At 40.1% G+C, this 19719-nt stretch overlaps 5 protein-coding genes across 10 annotated transcripts; 2 read left to right on the top strand and 3 right to left on the bottom strand.

The window, feature by feature from the left end:
- Positions 1–2959: 2959 nt before the first annotated feature.
- LOC116922690 (PMS1 protein homolog 1) lies at positions 2960–6907 on the bottom strand. Of its 4 annotated transcripts, XM_032929062.2 has the most exons (13): positions 6892–6907; positions 6612–6830; positions 6309–6493; positions 5682–6239; positions 5496–5618; positions 5289–5435; positions 4753–5211; positions 4469–4685; positions 4239–4371; positions 3790–4176; positions 3596–3723; positions 3349–3520; positions 2960–3275 (listed from the first exon to the last, which is right to left on the bottom strand). In XM_032929062.2, the coding sequence occupies exons 3-13, from the start codon at positions 6456–6458 to the stop codon at positions 3134–3136; spliced, it is 2616 nt and encodes an 871-aa protein (XP_032784953.1). In that variant the 5' UTR covers positions 6459–6493; positions 6612–6830; positions 6892–6907; the 3' UTR covers positions 2960–3133. The 4 variants fall into 4 exon arrangements, with proteins under 4 accessions (XP_032784953.1, XP_032784951.1, XP_032784954.1 ...); XM_032929060.2 differs by having other exon boundaries at positions 6612–6899; XM_032929063.2 differs by having other exon boundaries at positions 3369–3520; positions 6612–6896.
- A 78-nt stretch (positions 6908–6985) lies between these two features.
- Positions 6986–10305, top strand: LOC116922691 (peptidyl-prolyl cis-trans isomerase G). 3 transcript variants are annotated; one of them, XM_045173332.1, is made up of 13 exons: positions 6986–7121; positions 7205–7372; positions 7437–7569; positions 7630–7717; positions 7960–7989; positions 8058–8203; positions 8266–8419; positions 8482–8746; positions 8815–8910; positions 8978–9129; positions 9207–9481; positions 9569–9921; positions 10045–10305. In XM_045173332.1, exons 2-13 carry the CDS (start codon positions 7214–7216, stop codon positions 10219–10221), a joined length of 2028 nt encoding a protein of 675 aa, XP_045029267.1. In that variant the 5' UTR covers positions 6986–7121; positions 7205–7213; the 3' UTR covers positions 10222–10305. The 3 variants fall into 3 exon arrangements, with proteins under 3 accessions (XP_045029267.1, XP_045029269.1, XP_032784956.2); XM_045173334.1 differs by having other exon boundaries at positions 6991–7121; positions 7201–7372; positions 9575–9921; XM_032929065.2 differs by having other exon boundaries at positions 6993–7121; positions 7201–7372.
- LOC116922692 (succinate dehydrogenase assembly factor 3, mitochondrial) lies at positions 10306–11050 on the bottom strand. Its single transcript, XM_032929066.2, has 4 exons — positions 11032–11050; positions 10818–10963; positions 10636–10710; positions 10306–10577 (listed from the first exon to the last, which is right to left on the bottom strand). Exons 2-4 carry the CDS (start codon positions 10932–10934, stop codon positions 10383–10385), a joined length of 387 nt encoding a protein of 128 aa, XP_032784957.2. The 5' UTR covers positions 10935–10963; positions 11032–11050; the 3' UTR covers positions 10306–10382.
- Positions 11051–14143: 3093 nt separating this feature from the next.
- On the bottom strand, positions 14144–15586 carry LOC116923949 (cingulin-like). The gene has a single exon (XM_032930483.2). It carries the CDS (start codon positions 15584–15586, stop codon positions 14144–14146), a length of 1443 nt encoding a protein of 480 aa, XP_032786374.1.
- Positions 15587–17519: 1933 nt separating this feature from the next.
- Positions 17520–19312, top strand: LOC123472650 (97 kDa heat shock protein-like; the record flags this gene model as incomplete). Its single annotated transcript, XM_045174528.1, is given in 8 exon segments — positions 17520–17540; positions 17600–17687; positions 17690–17766; positions 17841–17981; positions 18047–18147; positions 18211–18543; positions 18614–18908; positions 18990–19312. Coding segments are annotated over 8 exon segments (1287 nt in total), but the record flags the coding sequence as incomplete, so codon positions are not given.
- Positions 19313–19719: the final 407 nt, after the last annotated feature.

Genomic DNA, 19719 nt, shown 5'->3' with positions numbered 1-19719 from the left:
ACTGGCAAGAAACTTATATCACGTGGGTCCACAGTTACCACCACAGAATGGGTAGATCTGGCAATAATAGAAGGTTAGCAATCAAAATAAGTTGTAATTGCTCTTTGGCCGCAGCTATTGTACCAACAATAACCTCGATGTTAACGAACAACGTTTATTTACCGTTGAATGCGCTTACCTTGGTGAACCACGCTCGAATCGAGTTGGTAGCCATCCGTTTTTATTATATACGATGCAACACCTTACTATTTTGCAATCTTTGTAGTATTAAAATTGCCTGGACCGTAGACTGGGAAGCAAAAATCTGAGTCTCTTTCATACACCGGTGTAAGGTTAAAAGAACGATGGACCAAACGAAAAGACACCGTTGCCGCAGAAACTTAGAGTTCTGACTTGGACGTGCAATTTCGATAAAGATAACGGCCGTCGATGATAAACGATTTGGCGTGGAGAAACAGGGTACGTTCAGCACAAAAATTCATTAGTTTACTAAATATTTCATCCATCCTGGTAAAAAATTCAAAGGCTGCCACACGTTAGTTCTTTTTGCCCCAATAAACCAGGCTGTAATATATCAGATTGCAACTTCTAAATCAAATTTCAAAAAATGAATTGAGAAACCATTTGGGGATGTTGCTCGTCAATCTCTGTGTGAGATCATTTATCCAATGGCATCATAAGTAGAAATCTTTAATTTCCTACCAAATACAGTAGTTGCCACAGTTATGCAAACACATCATGTTTTCGGGAGTAATTTCCAATTGCAGAGTCTTGCGATCAATTATAGATACGATTAAATCGCCCAGCAAAATTGATTGCCTTTTAATAGTTGACCAAAGTGATAAAATTTTATGAAATTATGAAATCACATTCAAATTGATACGCATATCATTTCACTTTCAACAATCATATCCTCAGCGTCTCTTTGGCCTGTTAGATTCCGACCTTATAACACTTTTACAAAATGTTTCCCAGACTCTTAGCTTGTCATCGGATGGCAAAAAAGTGGCACAGCCCACAATCACAAGCAACGCACGTCAAGGTAAAGAAGCCTTTCTCAAAATAAATATGAAATATTAAGTTAAATATAATCCTTTTCAAATGGCATCTCCTAATCTGAATCCACGCCCAATGCTAACAACTAAATACACCCTTTCTGTTAATTGTCAATTTCTTTCCACGCGTACTACGATCAAAAGAAAACTCAAACAAATGTTATAAACAATACAAAATGGTAAGATACACACACAGAGAGGGAGACCTACGTCCACAGAAACAACACGTAACTTCTGCACGTACAATGCGAAGTTCTCGAGTTGCTTCCTTTCGGTCTGTGTCAGCTTGTTTTCTTTTCATTTCTCTACGCTGTTCATACTGATGTTTTATTGAGTGCGCAAACCGAAGTTGTTGTTTTCTTCCAACTTATTGTCACTGGAAAGGAAGGCGTTGGTATGGAGAAAAATGCAGGAGACGACTCAATTGTTACATATAGAACAGCACGACCATCCCCTCAACGAAAAAAATTTTCTTTTTTCAAAATCTAGACATTAAAAAATCTAATGCACAAGATCAATTCACAGCTTTTCTTATGAAGAGAAAGACCTATCCTTTTTCATTTTGTCCTCATTCTGATCTTTTTCCATGTTTGACGCCAGTGCAATAACGAGACAAACAGCAATAGCATATGTACCGAATACCCTAGGTTATGGAACTTAAACATGGAAAGAAAGCACATCTAGCGTTGTATTTTGAGAGAAAGCCTTTTCTGAGAACCGAATGTCGTGTGTGGAAAACTTTTAACGAAGGAAATCAATGTTATTCCCGTGTCTTGCTAATACCGAACTGCCTCAGTTGATTGACGCTAGAGGTAAGGTTAAATTCTTTTTCTGCTTTTGGTTGAGTTTGACACGATTCTAACACCAATTTACAACTTTGGTTTCTGAAAACTAGTTCTCATGAAAAATTCTCATGCAAACTACCTTGACTTCCATTTTTTCACGTATAACTAGTTCAATTGATAACTAGTTTTCCAACCCAGACCTACGCACTTTAGAGCTTGAAAATCGTATACGGATGTCAATTACTCCTACTCAGTAATAAGTTGTGAGAGCTCGTAGCATCCACCTGATCTTAATGTTTGATAAGATAACAATAATAATTTATAGATACAAAAGGATATAATGAGGACAATAAAATTCTGCCTGTCATGGAAGACGTAACAAGAGTAACTAGGTTGCAGGCAAGTGAAGAAGAAAATCTAATTCTTCCACGTGAAGCGAATAAATTTTTCTGAGTACAATTTCCTTATACGAGATCACATGATTACTCAACGCGTTGCAGGAAAAAAAGAACAACGTAAGATTTAGACGTTGATTGAGGTTGAATAAGACAAGGAAACAAGGACACTTTAAGATGTATTTATTTAAAAAAGCGTAACTTGTTGTCCCTTTACATTGATGCTGTGCAATACAAAAAGAAAGTCAAAAGCATGCTGCTACATTGTTTTTCAATGATCGACATCGAAATTAAACTTGGACCAGGAAAAACTGAATCAAATGTAAGTTTAGAAACAGATCATTAGTATAATCTTCTGCAAACCGCTAGAGCTATGAATTTTTTTTTAGGCACGATGTACGCTGCCATAACGCAGTAAATCTTTTTTTTAAACAGTTTTTGTTAAAATCACTAGTTCCCCTGTTATGCAGCTTTGTAAAACCAGGTAGGTTTCTCATGATGGTACGTGTAGTGAAGCGTTATGCTATAAGTGCATGACCATTTATTCAGTAACTGAAAACAGGCTTCACGTGAACAGGATAAACGATCTCGATCGAAGTTGCGAATACAGCCGTGAACAAGTAAAAGCTTAAAGTGTTGAATAATCGACCCTATCAAGATGGAATTCTACCCTATTTCTTCTCTATTCCGTCTATGGCACGCCAGTATAAACTGAGATCTTTCGTGAGAACCAAAGCAATGTATATCGATCGTATACAACAATAACAAAGTATACTTTTGATCAATGAAAAAAAAAAACACGTAAGGGAAATAAACGCAATAAAGCTGATATACTGCCGAAAGACTTGTTGTTGAAAGACACGTCAGATTTTCTTGTCTTCTTATACAGCTTGAGCATTTAAAGGATAATTCCAGATGATGGGTTCTCCATGTAAACAGACATTTTCAGACTCCGTCGATAGCCATTGTTCAAGCAATTCGCGTACCTCCCCTTCGTCCGGTTCGGTACATCTCTCGGCTGCAAGCCGTGCAGCTTCAAACTAACACGAAACAAAATAAAAGAAAAAAAAAGTAAACAAAGAAGTTTTGCATGTTTCCTAAAGAACTTAATACGTAAATTCATGGTGGTATACTTTTAGGTTTACGAGCGTCTGCTCCGGACGGCAGCTTTCGACTGTGCTGCCATTTTTCACCACTTGACGAAGAAGGGATTTTACGTCATTCAGTTCAAATCTTTTTACATTTGAAGGAACTTGGTACACCATTAAGTTTGCATCTTCAGATTCTACGATCAAAGTTTAGAACTGGAAATAATTAAGACGTCAGAGTAAATTATATCGGAATCACTTGTCAACTATACCAGCGCTCAGTCGAATCCCGACGCCGTTGGCAACAAGGCGAACATCTGTGATCGTCCGAGTTGTGGCACTTTCCCACTCGTTTGGTAGACTCAAAAGTTTGCTCCAGCCCTCCAGATCTCCAAAAATTCTATGAAGGGCAAAAAATTAAGAGAACTCATTTAAGTTGATAATATTTCACATATTTTATACATGCCTCTTGTCGATCAATATCGGACTGACGAGTGGCTTCGATGGTACAATATGCCCACTAGCGAGCCGAGAGTACAATATCATCTCGTAGAGTCGAGTGAAATTGACAGCCATAACCATGTGCCCATTAGAGCAAAGCCATCCACAATTTTCGAATTTTTCCATACAGAACCATTGACATTTTGGTTTCTGTTGGAAAGATTTGAGCGATCGACTCAAAACATTCAGCGAAAAGTCCACGCTAATGGATGTCCTTTTAGCAGGTGGGGCAGTTTCGACTACATGCCTCGTCGGGGTTGTGTCAACCCGAGCAACTGATGTTTGCCCGACCAGAAAGCGATCCAAAGAGGTATTGCTCATCGTCGATGCTTTGGTCGTTTTTAACTTGTTTCTAGAACAGCGATCAATTTTAGAAGGCAAAAGATGAAATAAAATTTGGATTAAAGTACATACGCGTTGTATCGTTGCTTGTTTGTTTCAGCTTTCTTTTCGTATTTCTCACGACTACTTTTATCAAGGTTTTTCCAGCCATGACTCAAATGTTGTGACAATTCCGTAAAGCTCATCAGTGGATCCTGGGAAAGCACTAGTTAGTAATGCAAACAGAAAATAAAAATAATAATTAAAAACTTGTGCACGAACACGAGCGAACATTGAAACCGATAATCTTAATGGCTACATACATTCGTTTCTCATTTCTTTGCAATATTCGCCGAACGGATCTGGTGGGATTTTGCGCACGCTTCCATTTACAGTTTCCAAAAGAGTGGGTGATAAGCCGACAATTCTTGATGCCTCCAATGTTTCGATTAGCTTCGGTTTTTTTGCTACATTGCCTGTAATAGAAGGGTCTGGCTGGCGCTTGTCCAAATGTGGCTGCCCCCTCAAAACTTGTATTGCCTATTCGATAACTAGATGCACATTAAATGATACACGTTTTTGTTGTTCTATCTTACGCAAAACTTACGTGAACAGTACGTCCTTCTGAATCTCTTGCCAATCCCCTGCTCCATTGGTCAGAGCCAATTGCTATAATTTCCGACTGATTAGAAGACGTACTCTTCTCGACGTTTGCTTCCTCAACTTCGATCTGAAATGGTTCGTTAAATCCGTGAAACAGGCAGTCATCCTCCGGAAAATCATTGACTGAAGAGTCAATCCGAGTAGATTCAAATTGGTTAATTCCAAGCTGTGAATTTTGAGTAATTTCAAACTGGGTAGAAAGGGGAGTCTGAAAAGGACTTTCGTTTTGATCTTCCATTATCGTTTCTTCTACTACTGACACATCTGGCACCTCATTCGAGTTGACCAACAGAGAGCTATCTTTATACATTTCTGATGGCAAACTAATTTTCGTGGAATTTTCCATCACGGATGCTCCTAAAAAATTCTCAACCCGGTTTCTAATCAACTCCAGCACATCACCCTAGATAAAAAAATCGTGGTATAACAAATGTCATGATATGACATCATATTCATACACAAATTTTAACGAGGCCTTACCTGTCGTTTCATCAACACTTTGCTTTTGTTAGGTTCGACGTTGACATCAACTTCGTCGCCCGGAAAGTGAAGTGAAACGATGAAAATAGGAAAGAGTGTAGACTTCTGATTGTCATCCCGATTGAACGCATAGAGTTCCTTCATCAGCTGCATAAAGATGATATTGCATACTCATTAGGAATGTGAAAACAAGACGCTATATGTCACCTTTTCAATTTCTTTTGAAACCACAGGACGTTTGTTGATGAAGACGAAACAAAGATCAGCTCGATTTCTAAAGCAAATGTCTAGGGGAGCACTTCTTTTGGGCGCCATTAAAAACACCTGAATCTGTGACACACACAAACGATTAGCACACGATAGATAATTGACAATAAGATCCAGATTGTCTACCAGATCATCTTCACTGAGGAATTCCATGTGCGAACAGATTTCATGCCCCAGAGTTTGTTGAACGTTTGATTTGAAGTCAATAGCTCGATTCTTTTGCCAAATGAGGCTGTGGTCGTGGTGAAAGCTAAGGTGAAGTTCAGGATGAATCAGCCCGTAACTAAGAAGGAGTTCCTCAACTTTTATTAGTTCTTCTTTTTTCCTCTTCGGAGTCTGGTAGTACTGCTTCCGTACAGGGATATTCCAAAAAAGTGAAGTCATAGCAACCAAGGTGCCTTGACTCAAGTGAGAAGGTTTTTGATTTATCACTTCCCCATTGTTATCCATGACAAAGGTAGTGGCTACAGGGTCTTCGGCAGTTTTAGTCGTGACCGACAATTTTGCTACTGCACAAATGGCAGCTAATGCTTCTCCTCTAAATCCATAAGTTGCCAGAGCCTCCAAATCTTGATGCTGACTGATTTTTGATGTGTAGTGAGGTAAAGCCATTTTAAAAACATTTTCTTTGCTGACTCCAGACCCATTGTCTATTACTTCTATCTTACTTAGACCACTATTTTCCTAAAGATAATACAATCATTAAATAATATACACTTTTCTTTATGAAATCAGATTAAACTTATTTATCACCAGTTTCACTCTAATAACAGTTGAACCAGCATCCAGAGCATTTTCGACCAACTCTTTCACAATGTTACAGACAGAAGTGGCTATTTGTGTTGCAGTTATCAGCTTTACAGTGCTGTACGGAAGTTCTGAAATGACTTTCTTTTCAACCATTTTTAGGAACTTGTAGTACTTGTACACACTTTAACCTAAACCATCAAATAAAACAGAGCATAAGTTTTAGGATTAGGTGTAATACACAAACAACAAATGAGTGATTGCATTTATGCATTATCCAGACTTATCTTCCTTGTACATTTTGCTTACAATTAAAGTTCAACATAGCTTGCAGGCAGGTACAACAATGGAAATTCTGTCAGAAAGTAAGTTGCTGGATTGATGTCTTGATTTCTTCAACTTCTTTTTCATTCGTTTGTTACGTCAAATTTGAGATACTTTATGCTTCACTTCGTCTTCGACTAGTTTTAAGGTATGAGACAGCAATCCAGTAAATAGTGGAATATACCTAGCTATCCCACGCTAACCCTGAAAGACAAACAGTGAAACTAATGCAATAAAATTGTTTAGGAATCTGTTTGGAACAAACATGAGTACACGACAAATCGAAGTCGAACACTGGCGCCATATTTGCATATGCTCTGTTGCCATTTCCCAAAATGCCTTTTTCGTTTTGTCCAGGTTTTCAAGGGATTACTTTACTAGGACAGCTTCAAAGCTTAGGCAATAACCAGGATCGTTTATCGTGGCGACGATCTTCTCATTCATAAAATTTTCATTTCAGTTGACGTGATCAGGTATTCTGAATTTAAAGATAAGGTAATTGTGGTGAAGCTTAAAGAAATTTATTCTGCTACTTTAAATAATTTTGTTTTGTGCTGATCCAATTTTTGGTTAGATAGATACAGAAGATGACGGAAGTGAAAAATCACAGACCACGATGTTTCTTTGACATCGAGATTGGCGGTATTTCTGCCGGCCGGATAATCATGGAACTATTTAATGACATCGCTCCAATCACATGTGAAAATTTTAGATCCCTATGCACTGGGGAGAAGGGTATAGGGAAGGTTTGTGTGTCTTGTTAAAGATGTTACTTGCATCTCTCAGCTAAATTGCTTGATGTTACTCAAGACAACAGGGAAACCTTTACATTACAAGGGGATTATATTTCATCGAGTAGTCAAAGATTTTATGATCCAGTCAGGAGACTTTTCAAATGGAAATGGAACTGGAGGAGAATCCATTTTTGGAGGAACATTTGAAGGTCAGATTTGTGACAATATTATTATCTAAGCTCCTGTGTTTATTCTATGGTTACATTTAGATGAGGCCTTCACAAAAAAGCATGAACAACCTTTCCTTTTATCCATGGCAAACAGAGGAAAGGACACAAATGGTTCTCAGTTTTTCATGTAAGATTTTTCATCACTAAACATCCTTAGTTAAATACCAACCATGTTGTAATAGCTGAAAAGCTTTGACGAACTGTGCCCTATCATTAGTTGCAAATCCATCCATGTGTGTAAGGTAATTAAGGAGAAAATTGGTTACAGTGGAAAGGGAGTTCTATACAAGATGATGAGCCAGTTCAATCTAACCCTCCCCTACATCCATGGGCACTGTATTTTTCTTTGAATTTTTGTGTCATTGGCAGAACTACCCAGCCATCACCTCATTTGGACAAGTAAGACAAATATCTTTGCCAGTATAGCATCATATTTCTACAATGTATTATTTCCTTTTGTCTCATAGTATTCACGTTGTATTTGGCCACGTAATCTCTGGCCAAGCAGTAGTGAAGCAAATCGAGGGTCTTCCTGTGGACAGAAGGAGTCGGCCTTTGCAAGATGCTAAGGTTGTAAATTGCGGAGAACTTGTACCGAAAGCTAAATTAAAAGGTACTTGAAATGTAAAGACTCCATATTATGGCCTTGGAAAAATAACTTGATAATATTTGTAGAAGATAAAAAGAAGCGCAAGGTTTCGATTTCCAGCGAAAGCAGCAGCAGTAGCAGTGAATCTGACAGCTCCATAGAAGAAGGTGAGGTTAAAAAAGAGAAAAAACCGAAGAAAAATAAAAAGAAAACATCGAAAAAGGATAAGAAGAAAACCAGGTTTGTTTCACTTTCTTTTTCTTGTTTTTATTATTATTATCAATTTGCTCCTGAACGAACAGATCGACCAGCGCGGATGGAGAGAAATCTGATGTAGAAGCTGAAGGGTTTCCTCATCCACTAGTGACGCTTTCAAAAATCAACCCTGAAGAAATCCCCGAGGTTCCGTCAAATCGATATCTGTATCGTGGGGATAAAAAGAACGATGATGCAGATTCGAAGACAAAGGGCAATAATGATAAGGATGATCGAGGAAAAGAGAAGCGACGTGCTCAAATTCGTGGGCGAACAAAAAGTGGAAGAAAAGTAAAAGGACGAGGCTTATTGGTAAACATGAAAAATTTTGTGTAAAACATTCTTCTTCATAGTAACATTTTAATGTCGTTGTATGATAGCGCTACCGCACTCCCTCCCGCAGTCCATCACGGAGTCCAACACCTCCTCATTGGCGTTACGAGCAACGGAAAACCATATCAATGAAGGAATTTGAAGTAAAATCCTAAACGAAATTCTAAAGATACAAAAAATCACTTGTATTATACAATTTTCTTGTTCCAGCATCGTGAAAAAGAACGGAAAAAACGGGATGATGAGCTGAAAAAGCGTGAGGAAGAACGGAAGAAGCGCCATGCTGAAAGAGAACAAGCAGAAAGACAAAAGATTCTCCAGAAAGAATTGGAAGAAATGGAACAGCAGTTAAATATAAAAGCGTAAGATTGGGATATCTGTTTTGTTGACCAACAAATTAAGTGGGGAAAACTGACGATTTATTTTTTGGGGTGATCAGGCCTTTGGAAAACAAGGAAAGCAATAGCGGCATTTCTCAGGGAAAAGAGGAAGAGAACAAAGCCGAAGAAAACTCCTCCGTCGCCAAACCTGATAAAGATGGTACCGGAGCTGTTGATTTTGATCTGGCGTTGGATTACGAAGAAATGGATGCACCTCATTCTGACAATGAAGGAGAAATTAAAGAAGATATTGCGACTGCTAAAAGTGAACAACTTCCGCTAGCCAAGCCCAAAGATAACGGTGCCGAATCGTCTGATGATAGTTCTGGTGAAGGTAATGACAATTTTATTGTTCTACTCAACTATTTTTGTTGCGTTCTTACTTTAGTCTAACCCAAATTTGACAATTCAATTCGGTAAGGGCTAGGATCAGACACATTGGAAAAGTTGCGTGGTAGGAGTCGCTCGGAGTTGCCTAGCCCTGAAAGTGAGGACATATCGCGGAGGCGAGATTCTCGAAAAGGACAGCAGTTGCCCGTCACAGGTCTGAGTAGTTTAGCTAAGACTTACGCTGACGAAGAAGCCGTAGGAGCAATAGAAAACAGTAAACCGCCAGCCAATCAGACAACTAAGGTCGAAGAAAAAATTGCAGCGGAGATTGTTTTGGCACCTCAGACGAAAGACAACAGTCATCACGCCCAAGGAGGCGCAGCCAAGGAAGCGGTAGAAAAGGACAAAGACAGCGGCAACCATTCCAGCAAGGATAAACAGACGGTGAATAACACTTTTTGTTTGCTTCTATTTTATCTTGTTTGGCCGCACAAACAAAAACATACTGACAATTTAAAAATCAGCAATATTTTATACAATTTCTTTGTGTGTGTTATGCTTTTTTAGGATCGCCGTAGGAGCCGCTCCCGTGATAGGCGTGATTCACGGGAACGTGACAAGCACCGTCGTGATTCTGATAGGCGTCGAAACGACAGACGCAGATCGAGATCACGCGAAAGATCCCGTAGAGATCATAACAGGAGAAGTCGTTCACGGTCCCATGAGCGATCGAGAAGACGCTAATACCGATGGATATGAAAAATTTTACCGTCGAAAACTTTGAAGTCACTTGACCCTGAAGTAAAATAATACACTGATGAACAAGGATCTTTGTTTACTTTGTTTAATAGATTGACACTAGAAGGAATAAATATATATACAAAATTAAATATTAGATTTATGTGCTACAATTTTGTAGGTATATCACTATCTGATTCTACTTTTGGTTTCGTTGCTTCCTGCATGAGTTCATGTAATTGATAAACCTGGTCATCCTTGAACGTTTCTAGTTCTTCTTGTGTAAGGTGTCTCCCTAAGATAGGTGATTTCTTTTTCAATTGGCTCACACTTAGCTGTTTAGATAGAGTGACAGCATAATCCTGTTCCATTAACAGTTATTAAGATGAGACATTGAATATTATTTTTTTTTCACATTACCACCCATCCAGTCATAAATGGATTTATCTCATGTGGCTGGCATTTCCTATGGCGCTTGAATTCATCTTTGACATACTATAATAAAAATAGGGAAACACGGATTCGTTGGTTCATGAACCATGTTGGGAAAAAGTAAGGCAGTTAAATATGTATACAAACAAATAGAATAATAACAATTCTACCTGATCTCCAATCGCTTTGATCTCCAATGGAAGACCTCGATGGATGCGCAGTATAGTTTTGTACAACAAGCGAACTCGTTGAACATGAGTGAAAGAAGTGGATGTTGCAGTGGCCATTGGAATATTATGTAATGTTTTTAGAATGGCTACAAGGTGAGAAAAAATTATTGAAAAAAATGAGTTTTTATTTTTGACGTCTGCTTTGTTTACACACAGGGATGCCGGTTACAGAAATAGATTCGCAACAAACAGCAAAAAGCAAAGCAACACTGCAACAGCAGAGTAATAGAACACTGGTGTAGCCACGCTTGTGGCTAGGGCTCGGCCCCGCGACGATCGGGTACAATTTTGGCCGAACCGCGCGGTTCCTTTTTTTAAAAAGGCCAAACCGGTGCGGTTCGGTTTATCAATTTTGGGAACCGATCGCACCGCGGTTTCCGCGGTTTTACCGCGGTTTGTTGAGTCACACCGCGGTTCTTACGGGTCACACCGCGGTTTTAGGAAAAACGGTTTTAGGAAAAACAACAACACACCGCGGTTTTAGAAAAACCACGGTGTGGGCCGTAAGAACCGCGGTGTGACCCGTAAGAACCGCGGTGTGACCCGTAAGAACCGCGGTTTTAGACAGTTTACACAACAAGTTTTACACAGTTTACACAACAGTATAAGTCGTAAATTATGTGAAAAACCAGTTGTATTTTTGCCCACATCATTACAAAAAATTTCTTAATCATCATTCGTCAATGTTTTCAATATCGAATTCAGTCAGATTGTGGGAACGTGAATCAATTTCGTTGATCAAACCGGCTTTAAACCATGAGCGCAAGCAGATGAGGGCTTCAACAGTCTCGGAATTAAGGCTCATCCTAGCAATTCCAAAACAATCTTTTCCAGTGCTGAACGCCCTCTCACTGCCTGCACTAGTGGCTGGAATGCTTAACATATCTCTAGCCATGTTTGATAATTTAGGCCATCTTTTAGACCTTTGGTCCCAGTAGCTTAGTATATCGGTCGGATCACAGTTACTGGGCTCGGTCTCCTCATTCACATACTGTTTCAATTCATCTGCTTTTGATTCAATAGTTTTTGTGGATATAATAGCAGCTATGAAAGAATGGTCCGTCTTGGATTTTGAACTTCCGTGTTTGGGTTTGGGATCACTATCAATCGTTGTTTCGCTGTCAGCTGGCCAACTATAGGATTTCCACATAAGATCAATCCTAAAAAACGCGATTTACGCTCAACGCGATTTGATTTGTTGATTTGAAATTTCCGCCAAATTTTCAAAAAATTTCAAAATGGCGGCGGTTCGCACCGGTTTGACGAATTTCAAACCGAGAACCGCACCGAAGTCAAAAACGGCTAAACCGAACCGACGGTTTGGTGATTTTTGGCCGGCAAACCGCGGTTCGCCCCGATCGAAAACGATCGGGGCCGAGCCCTACTTGTGGCGGGCCCCATTGCCTTTTTGGCCTGAAAGTCTTTCTATCCCATAACGAAAGCGCCACAGCGGCTGTGTTGTGAACTTGTGATGTATTACGTTTTCGCTATGTTTTCGCTCATTTTCGTCGTCTGTACTTCAGAAAGTAAACAAAAAGTGGCTTAATTAATTAGTGTGAAAAAATGTTTGTATAAACATATGGGTTGTTATAACAATAACAACCCTTAAAACTCAATTCATAGGTGGCAGTTACGGTTACGGGACACTTAAATCGATATCTTGCCTCATTTTCTCTCAATCGATACGCGAAATTGGCAACAACTTTTGGGAAAAAATCCGAGAGAGGGAGTTAAAATGGCCGTGGCTACACCAGTATTCTATTCAGTGTTTCCACTTTTAGGGTTTTTACCCCGTTTCAGGGTTTTTAGACTATTTTTTTACAACTTTAGGGTTAAAAAACATTTTGGGGTTTTCCAACATTTAAGGGTTTTTTATAGGGTTTTTTTTTAAATACTCGTTAAAAAATGATTGGCTGCTCTGGCGCTGCCTGCCTTTACAAACAGAGATGCATGAAAAGTTGCAGACGACAAGAAAAACAATTCAGTCGAACTCGAAACGTCGAAAGACGAAACTCGAAAGACCTAGCGTAATAGAACACTGCAGCATAGAACAGGCCAATTTGCCCATCCCAAATCACACACATGGTTTGTAATGTGTAATTGCTGCCGTAATTGTGAATTCCAAAATAAGTTATTCAGAAATGTGGGCTTTTGAACGTAAAATTTCCTTGTTAATCAAAATGCAATATAGAAATTAGATTTTTCTATGGTTGTCGGTTTATTTTTTGATGAGAAAAAATATCTGTTCTACTTCTACAGCGTTTTAAATTACTTTTTCTGGCTTTTTTCGGGGTTTTTTCGGGGTTTTTTAATGAAAACTGTCGGGGTTTTTTTAAGGTTTTTTTACAACAAAAAAAAACCTATTTTAGGTTTTCTGGCAACGTCACAGGGTTTTTGCTGGTGAAAAAGTGGAAGCACTGATTCTATTACTCTGGCAACAGCAACAGGCCAACCAACACCAGCAGGCAACAGCAGTTAGGCCTACTTAGGAAGGTTAGGATTTAGGCAGTCATAGATTTAAATTTAGTTCGCTAAAGGTGGTTTGACGAATACCTAGCACATTTTGCATTTTGGTTTTCATCCTCAATGAAGAGGCAAGGGTGGAATTTCAAAGTAGTAAAGTAAATTCCCGGGCAGACAGAACTACACGGATGCATGTGATTACCGGATTCAGAACATCCCAGAGTCGCGAGACGATGATAAATCACAATTCCCAAGACTCACTTGGACGTTGACCGGACAGTCACACACACGACGATTTACTTTATTACTCCTGACTTAAAAGTCAATAAAGCCAACGTTTTTTGCCTTTGACGTGTTCTTGTCGTCATTTTTGTTTGACCGAGTTAATGAAATAAAGTCGCTCGATCAGAATCCTTTTATAGCCGGTCGTAGTTAAGGATGGTTTGATGACAATCTTGCACATTTGAATTTTGATTTCCGTCTTCAAGGAAGAGGCAAGTGTGGAATTTCAAAATAGTAAAGTAAATTCCCGTACACGGGTGCATGCAATTACCCGATGTCAGAACATCCCAGAGTCGAGGGAAGATGACAAAACATCGTTCCCAAGACTCACATGGACGCTGACTGGGCAGTCACACGCACGGCGCTTTACTTTACTACTCGTGACTTAAAAGTCAAGCCAAAGGGTTTAACAAACGAAAAAGGTTGTCATGATGTGTTCTTGTGTGCAAGGTTGACCTATACATCTGGCTGTTATCGTAGAGGGCATATTCTTGGAAGCCAAAGGGAGAGTTCGAAATCCGCTAACAATATTTCTCTTGGTGCGCCAATCGGACTGATGTCATGTCGAGCCATTTGTTGTATTTTTGGCGTGTATAGCTATTAGATAAGACTTCATAGACATATTTAATAGTTTTAAAAATGGCCTCGTGCTTTTTCTGGTCGGGCGAGTCTCGATGCTTGTCGGGATGGTGGATCCGCGATTTTGCATAATATGCCGACTTAATCTCGCTCGTTCCAGCGTTGCGTTCGACTTCCAAGAGTTTGTAGTAATCAGGTCCGACTACGTCCTTGTCAGGGCCTTCCTCCAATTCTTTGACTCTTTGTTGCAATTCCTCAATACGCTCATTACGGTTTTCGAGCAATTTTGCGTGAAAGGCGCGCATTCGGCCAATAGTATCATGTTTGGCGTTAAGTTCTTTGAAATAAGCATTTGAGGTCTCCTTTTGTTTATGCAGCTCCTCTTCCAGACGGCGATTTGCTGTCGCCATCTCCAAAAGTTTGCCCTCACACTCGCTGAGATTTGTGGCTAGTTGTTCAGCCTTCATGCGATGCGAATTGGCAGTGTTACGCTGGATTCGCATTTGCATTTGAATCTCCTGACAGGCCTTGGAATAGTTAGCCGCGTATTGGGCCCCCGCCTTCTCTAATGCCGAATGAAGACGAGCTTGGTGTTCGTTCTCAAGTCTTTTGCGCAACTCAGCCGTTGCGGATTCGTACTGGACACGTTGTTCGTCCATGTCGAGCTGGTGTTGTTTAACCATCCGTTGCACGAACACCTTGTTCTCCGACTCAATGTCATTCAGCTGTCTGGCATGGTGCGCCATCGCATGCTCCATCTGGGCGTGTTGATCGGCCTGTTCAAGTTGGCGTTGACTCTCCTTGTCGGCCAGTTCCTTTTCCAGGCAAGAGTTACGTTCTTTGTAGTTATTTTGATTGATCTTGAGGTTTCGGATTTCTTTCTGCATTAGACCGACCTTGTTTGAAGAGTGATGCTTAGAAAAGATCACTTCTTTCATTTCTTGTTCAATCGTCTGCAGATCACATTCCTTCCTCAGTAACTCGTTTTGTAGCTCGAGGTTTTGCCTGGCGAGCTCTTCACGCGCAGTGCTGGCCTCCATGGCTTCCAGCTTCATGCCGTCGATGATTTCTGCCAGTTCTTTGTTAGCCGAAACAGCCATCGCCTTCTCTTTCATCAGGTCAGCAAGCTGAACCTTCAGCGCACCTTCGTTGCACTCCTTTCGGATTCCGCAATCACGTTCCGGCTTCGGCACTTGTTCGACAACACATTCCAACTCTTGGTTGCCAGCAGATAGATCAATCAGGTCTTCAGATTGATCTTCCATGCCAAACGCTGCACTAGTAACCACCACAGGGGCAGATTCGGAGACAGAACTTTCAGCATCTCTTGGGGAAATGGTTCGCCATTGATGAAAGAAACAGGGTAAGACGGTGAAAAAAGGCATTTTCGAAAACATTTTTGGCACTTGGAATCTCTTAGAATTGCTTGGAATCTCTTCGAATTGCTTTGAATCACTTTAAATCCCTTGTAAGTTCTGAAAATGCGGATTTCTTTTTGTGGAATCAAACCTGCTGCTTTAAGCTAGCAGCCAGAACGAATGCGCCTGGCGTTGTCTGTTTTCTGAATTTTCACGTGTGACTTATTTTCTGTGAAATAAACATAATGCCAATCAGAGGAATTTCAATTAATTTGTATTTTATAAACATGGTTCAATGAAAAAAAATCAATTACATATTGGTAAGCGTGCGAAAAAAGTAAATGTAAAAGTAAACTTTGCAATGCGATACCGTAACCGGAAGGCGATTACTCGTCATTGTGCGGAACATTGCTACTTGCAAGGGACTGGAGCTGGACCTATTTGTTAGTTGCAAGCAGAAAGACAAAAGATCAAAATATCACAAATCTGGAGGGACACATTTGCCATTTGCAGGTGGCACCTCGGTGCAGTGCAGACAATCCTTCGTTGTGCACGAAGGTTTAAATCTTTTCGAAATACGACGTTTCTTCGTTTAAAAACTGAAACTTACGGAAGCCAGGTTAGTGTTTATATCGTTTTAAAATGTTGATTGATTGCCATGAAGTTCACCGTGATGGCGGCTACATCCGTTTCTCCGGTAATGCTCATCGACCGTTGCTGTCAATCTCGTCATACGAACGCATGGTTTGTCACATTTCATCATGTATTGTACTTTCTCTTAAGTATTTAAACTTCTAGATGCATTTAAAACACCAAATGTGGATCCTGGCTAACCCTACCCAGGTAGCACACAGAGCTGTTACAGACTCCTGTAACCGATCTGTTTCACATACTTGTGAAACAGATCCGTATCAGGCTTGTTACATCTCTGTTTTACAGGAAATTTGTCTGGAATTGCTCTGTTTTACAGGATTTGGTAAAAGTTTGTTTCACTGATCTGGAACAGATCTGTAATCTTTCTGCAATACATAATTCTGGTTTTTCACTGTACTACAGACCTGTTACAGATCTGTTTTTTACTTGAGAAAATTGTTTCTGATTTTGCTCTGTTTCCCATGTTTGTCACTTGTCTGTTTTTACTCTGTAAAAATACATTCTGTTTTTCTTCTGTCTAACACGTATGTTACATGCATGTTTTTACTCTGTATTACCGAGTGAAATATATTTCTGTTATGTGTCTGTACTACATGTCTGGTACGGGTCTGTATTTCCCTTGTAAAACAAGGGGCAATGGAGAAACTGATCTTTTTCTGTGAAAAGTGGCCCTGCCACTTGGATTTGGTGGACGTTGACAGGCTTGAGCCTCACCAACGACTGGCCCGGAACTGCAATTTTCAAAATTAATGGGCCTTCCCCTTCCACGGCCGATCCCCACGTGATTGCCGGGCTGCGATCTTGTTTGCCGGGCATCTCTTTTCATAAGATCTGTTGGTGTAATGAATATTGATTCAATCATGATTGAATGTCTTTTTGTATAACAGCAATTTAATATATTAACCTTTGTTATATACAGGTTCTTCGGGAGATGGATTGTTTGGAATATTCCTACGCTTTGGTTCAGATTCCGGTGAATACCTACTGGCTGGTTTCCTGCTGCGCTTTTCCACTTGGTTCCCACTCGGCATGTTGGAAGTATTGATTTATGGAACTAAAAATCAAGTGAAGTCTGAAGAGCATATGATGGAAACTAAGGGGGTGTGAGTTGGGGGAGTAGTATGTAGTATGTAAGTAGGGTTGCCAGCTTAATTAATTATTCCTGCATCTTGTTTGCCGAGGGGCACTAATTCCGCTTTTTATTGAAACAGCAGAAGTTCTTGAATACGTCAGGACAAACTGCTTTGGCGCATACAGGCCAATTATTAGATCAGCAGTTTTACTCAACAAAAGATACAAGAGTTGACGGATCATCGCCGATCTTCAGGTAAATTTTTTTTAAGTGCCAAATTTTTTGAAAACATTCTAATCGTTTTTTATGTAAAGGTTTTGCGTTTGTTGAATGAGCCTAGCGCTGCTGCAGTAGCATATGGTCTTTATCGCACTTCCACTGACCTGCCAAATGCCGAACAGCCCGTCATGTCGCTTTCGTTGATTTTGGTTCTTCGGCTTTGCAGGTTGCTATTTCAGCATTCCACAAAGGCAAAGTGAAGGTATACATTTTTATTGTTATTACTTCATCCTAACTTCATCCATTGTGCAATAACATTTATTCTATTATCTCTAGATGTTGGCCTGCACCTTCGATCCTGCCTTGGGAGGTCGCTCTATCGATATTGCCATCGCTCATCAATTGGCACAAGGATTTAACAAGCCAGGAAGCGATGTGACCAAAAACAAGCGTTCCTGGATTCGTCTCTTAGCTGAGGTTTGAAAATACATAACAATCATTCGCGCTTGTCAGATAAGTAATATAACGTTCAATATTTTTAGGTTGATAAATTGAAACGTCAAATGTCTGCGAACGTCTCTGCCCTTCCTATTAACGTCGAATGCCTGATCGATGAAAGAGATTTCTCTGCAAAGATGAAAAGGTAAATATAAGCTAAAATACTTCTTTGATGTGTCATCAAGTCGTTTCATGTGAATATTTTTAGATCCGACATGGAAGAGCTTTGCGCCCCTCTCTTCGAACGAGTTGAAAAAACATTGCGACGATGTCTTGCCGAATCGGGACTGAAACAGGAAGATATTTCTGAGATTGAACTTATTGGTGGCTCGACTCGTATCCCAGCTGTCAAATTACTAATCGAGCAGGGCTTTGGCAAACCACCCTCCACAACTCTGAATCAGGACGAATGCGTTGCCCGTGGCGCTGCTATTATGGCTGCCATGCTGTCTCCCAGTTTCAAGGTCCGTGAATTCTCTCTTACCGATCTTCAGCCCTATGCAATCAACTTGAATTGGAGCGGCGAAGACGTTGAGCACGGGTAAGTTTATCTTTTAATTTGTCGATCGGTAATTGAAGTCGCTGATCTTTTATATTTCATTTATTTTTAGAGAGATGGAAGTATTCCCCAAGTTTCACAGCGTTCCTTTCTCCAAGATTCTAACATTCTTCCGAAAGAGTCCTTTTGTGTTTGCTGCTTCGTTGAATCGTTTCAAGAAAGCGTACACTGCTTACAATAGCGGTGTTGCAGCCTACGATCACTGGACGCCCGAAGAAGCAAAGAAGTTGGAACTAGCAATTGCTGAAAAAGTTTCTTGGTTGGATGCCAACATCAGCCGTGTGAAGGCAACTCTTAAGACTAAGGACTTGCCTATTAAAGCCGCTGCCTTCCATAGCGAACACCAGGTAAATTATCCCACTCTCCCTACCTCATCACGATTAATTCTTAGGTCACGATAATTAACATGCATTTAAATTTCCTTGCAGGCTTTTGAAAGCAGCATGAATCCAGTTTTGAACAAACCCAAACCACAGCCTCCTGCCCCACCGGCTGAAGCTGCACAGTCGGGCAAGCCAGAGGATGCTGCCAACGGCTCAACAATAGTGCTCCCAGAATTGATCCGCGGACCGCAGTCCCGACTCCATCATGCGAAATTAATTGGCCGTGCATCACCAACTTATATCGGATGGGCGCTCCGTATTGAAAACTATTGCTAAATTTCATAAAGCTTTACATAATTTTGCTTGGACAATCATGTGTAAGTGGTGTATAAAATGAAATGCGTGTTGAATACAAATTTTAAATCGCGTGAGTTGTATACTTGTATTATTGAAACGACGGATCTGTAAACAGTTGGTAGTACAAAGACTGTGGTACGCGTTATGTAACAAACCTGTTATACAGATTTTGTAAGTCAGGTCTGTCACAGACCTGTGTGACAGTCTGTAAAAGTGGGACACTACAAACAATTTACAGACTCTCAAAAAGAGATCTGTAACAGACCTGAAACAGAGTCTGTGCGCTACCTGGGTAGGGATGGAAGCTTATGATAAACAGTTCAAGCTGACCAGAAGTTTTTTGTCCTGCATCCCAGAGGTAACTAAATACAAATATAGTTAGACAATATATTAGAATAAGCATGGCAGGTTTCTAATGATCCATATCTTTGTAGGGTGTTAGTTGTTTCTTTGAAATGAATCATTCCCACACTAAATT

The sequence above is a fragment of the Daphnia magna genome, linkage group LG5, assembly GCF_020631705.1.
Source record: "Daphnia magna isolate NIES linkage group LG5, ASM2063170v1.1, whole genome shotgun sequence".
Lineage (NCBI taxonomy): Eukaryota > Metazoa > Arthropoda > Branchiopoda > Diplostraca > Daphniidae > Daphnia > Daphnia magna.
The sequence above is the reverse complement of the archived record's forward strand: the minus strand, read 5'-3'. Positions and strand labels throughout refer to the sequence as shown.

Excerpts from the sequence above, each read along its gene's own strand:
- LOC116922690 (XM_032929062.2), bottom strand. The coding sequence starts at position 6,458 with ATGGTTGAAAAGAAAGTCATTTCAGAACTTCCGTACAGCACTGTAAAG. Across the intron at positions 5,619-5,681 it reads TCCTCAGTGAAGATGATCTG|ATTCAGGTGTTTTTAATGGC; the intron begins GTAGACAATCTG and ends TGTGTGTCACAG. Across the intron at positions 3,521-3,595 it reads CGGGATTCGACTGAGCGCTG|AATCTGAAGATGCAAACTTA; the intron begins GTATAGTTGACA and ends CTTTGATCGTAG.
- LOC116922691 (XM_045173332.1), top strand. The coding sequence starts at position 7,214 with ATGACGGAAGTGAAAAATCACAGACCACGATGTTTCTTTGACATCGAG. Across the intron at positions 7,570-7,629 it reads TTTTGGAGGAACATTTGAAG|ATGAGGCCTTCACAAAAAAG; the intron begins GTCAGATTTGTG and ends GGTTACATTTAG. Across the intron at positions 8,911-8,977 it reads TATCAATGAAGGAATTTGAA|CATCGTGAAAAAGAACGGAA; the intron begins GTAAAATCCTAA and ends TTCTTGTTCCAG.
- LOC116922692 (XM_032929066.2), bottom strand. The coding sequence starts at position 10,934 with ATGGCCACTGCAACATCCACTTCTTTCACTCATGTTCAACGAGTTCGC. Across the intron at positions 10,711-10,817 it reads TCAAAGCGATTGGAGATCAG|TATGTCAAAGATGAATTCAA; the intron begins GTAGAATTGTTA and ends TTTTTATTATAG. Across the intron at positions 10,578-10,635 it reads CATTTATGACTGGATGGGTG|GATTATGCTGTCACTCTATC; the intron begins GTAATGTGAAAA and ends TTAATGGAACAG.
- LOC116923949 (XM_032930483.2), bottom strand. The coding sequence starts at position 15,586 with ATGCCTTTTTTCACCGTCTTACCCTGTTTCTTTCATCAATGGCGAACC.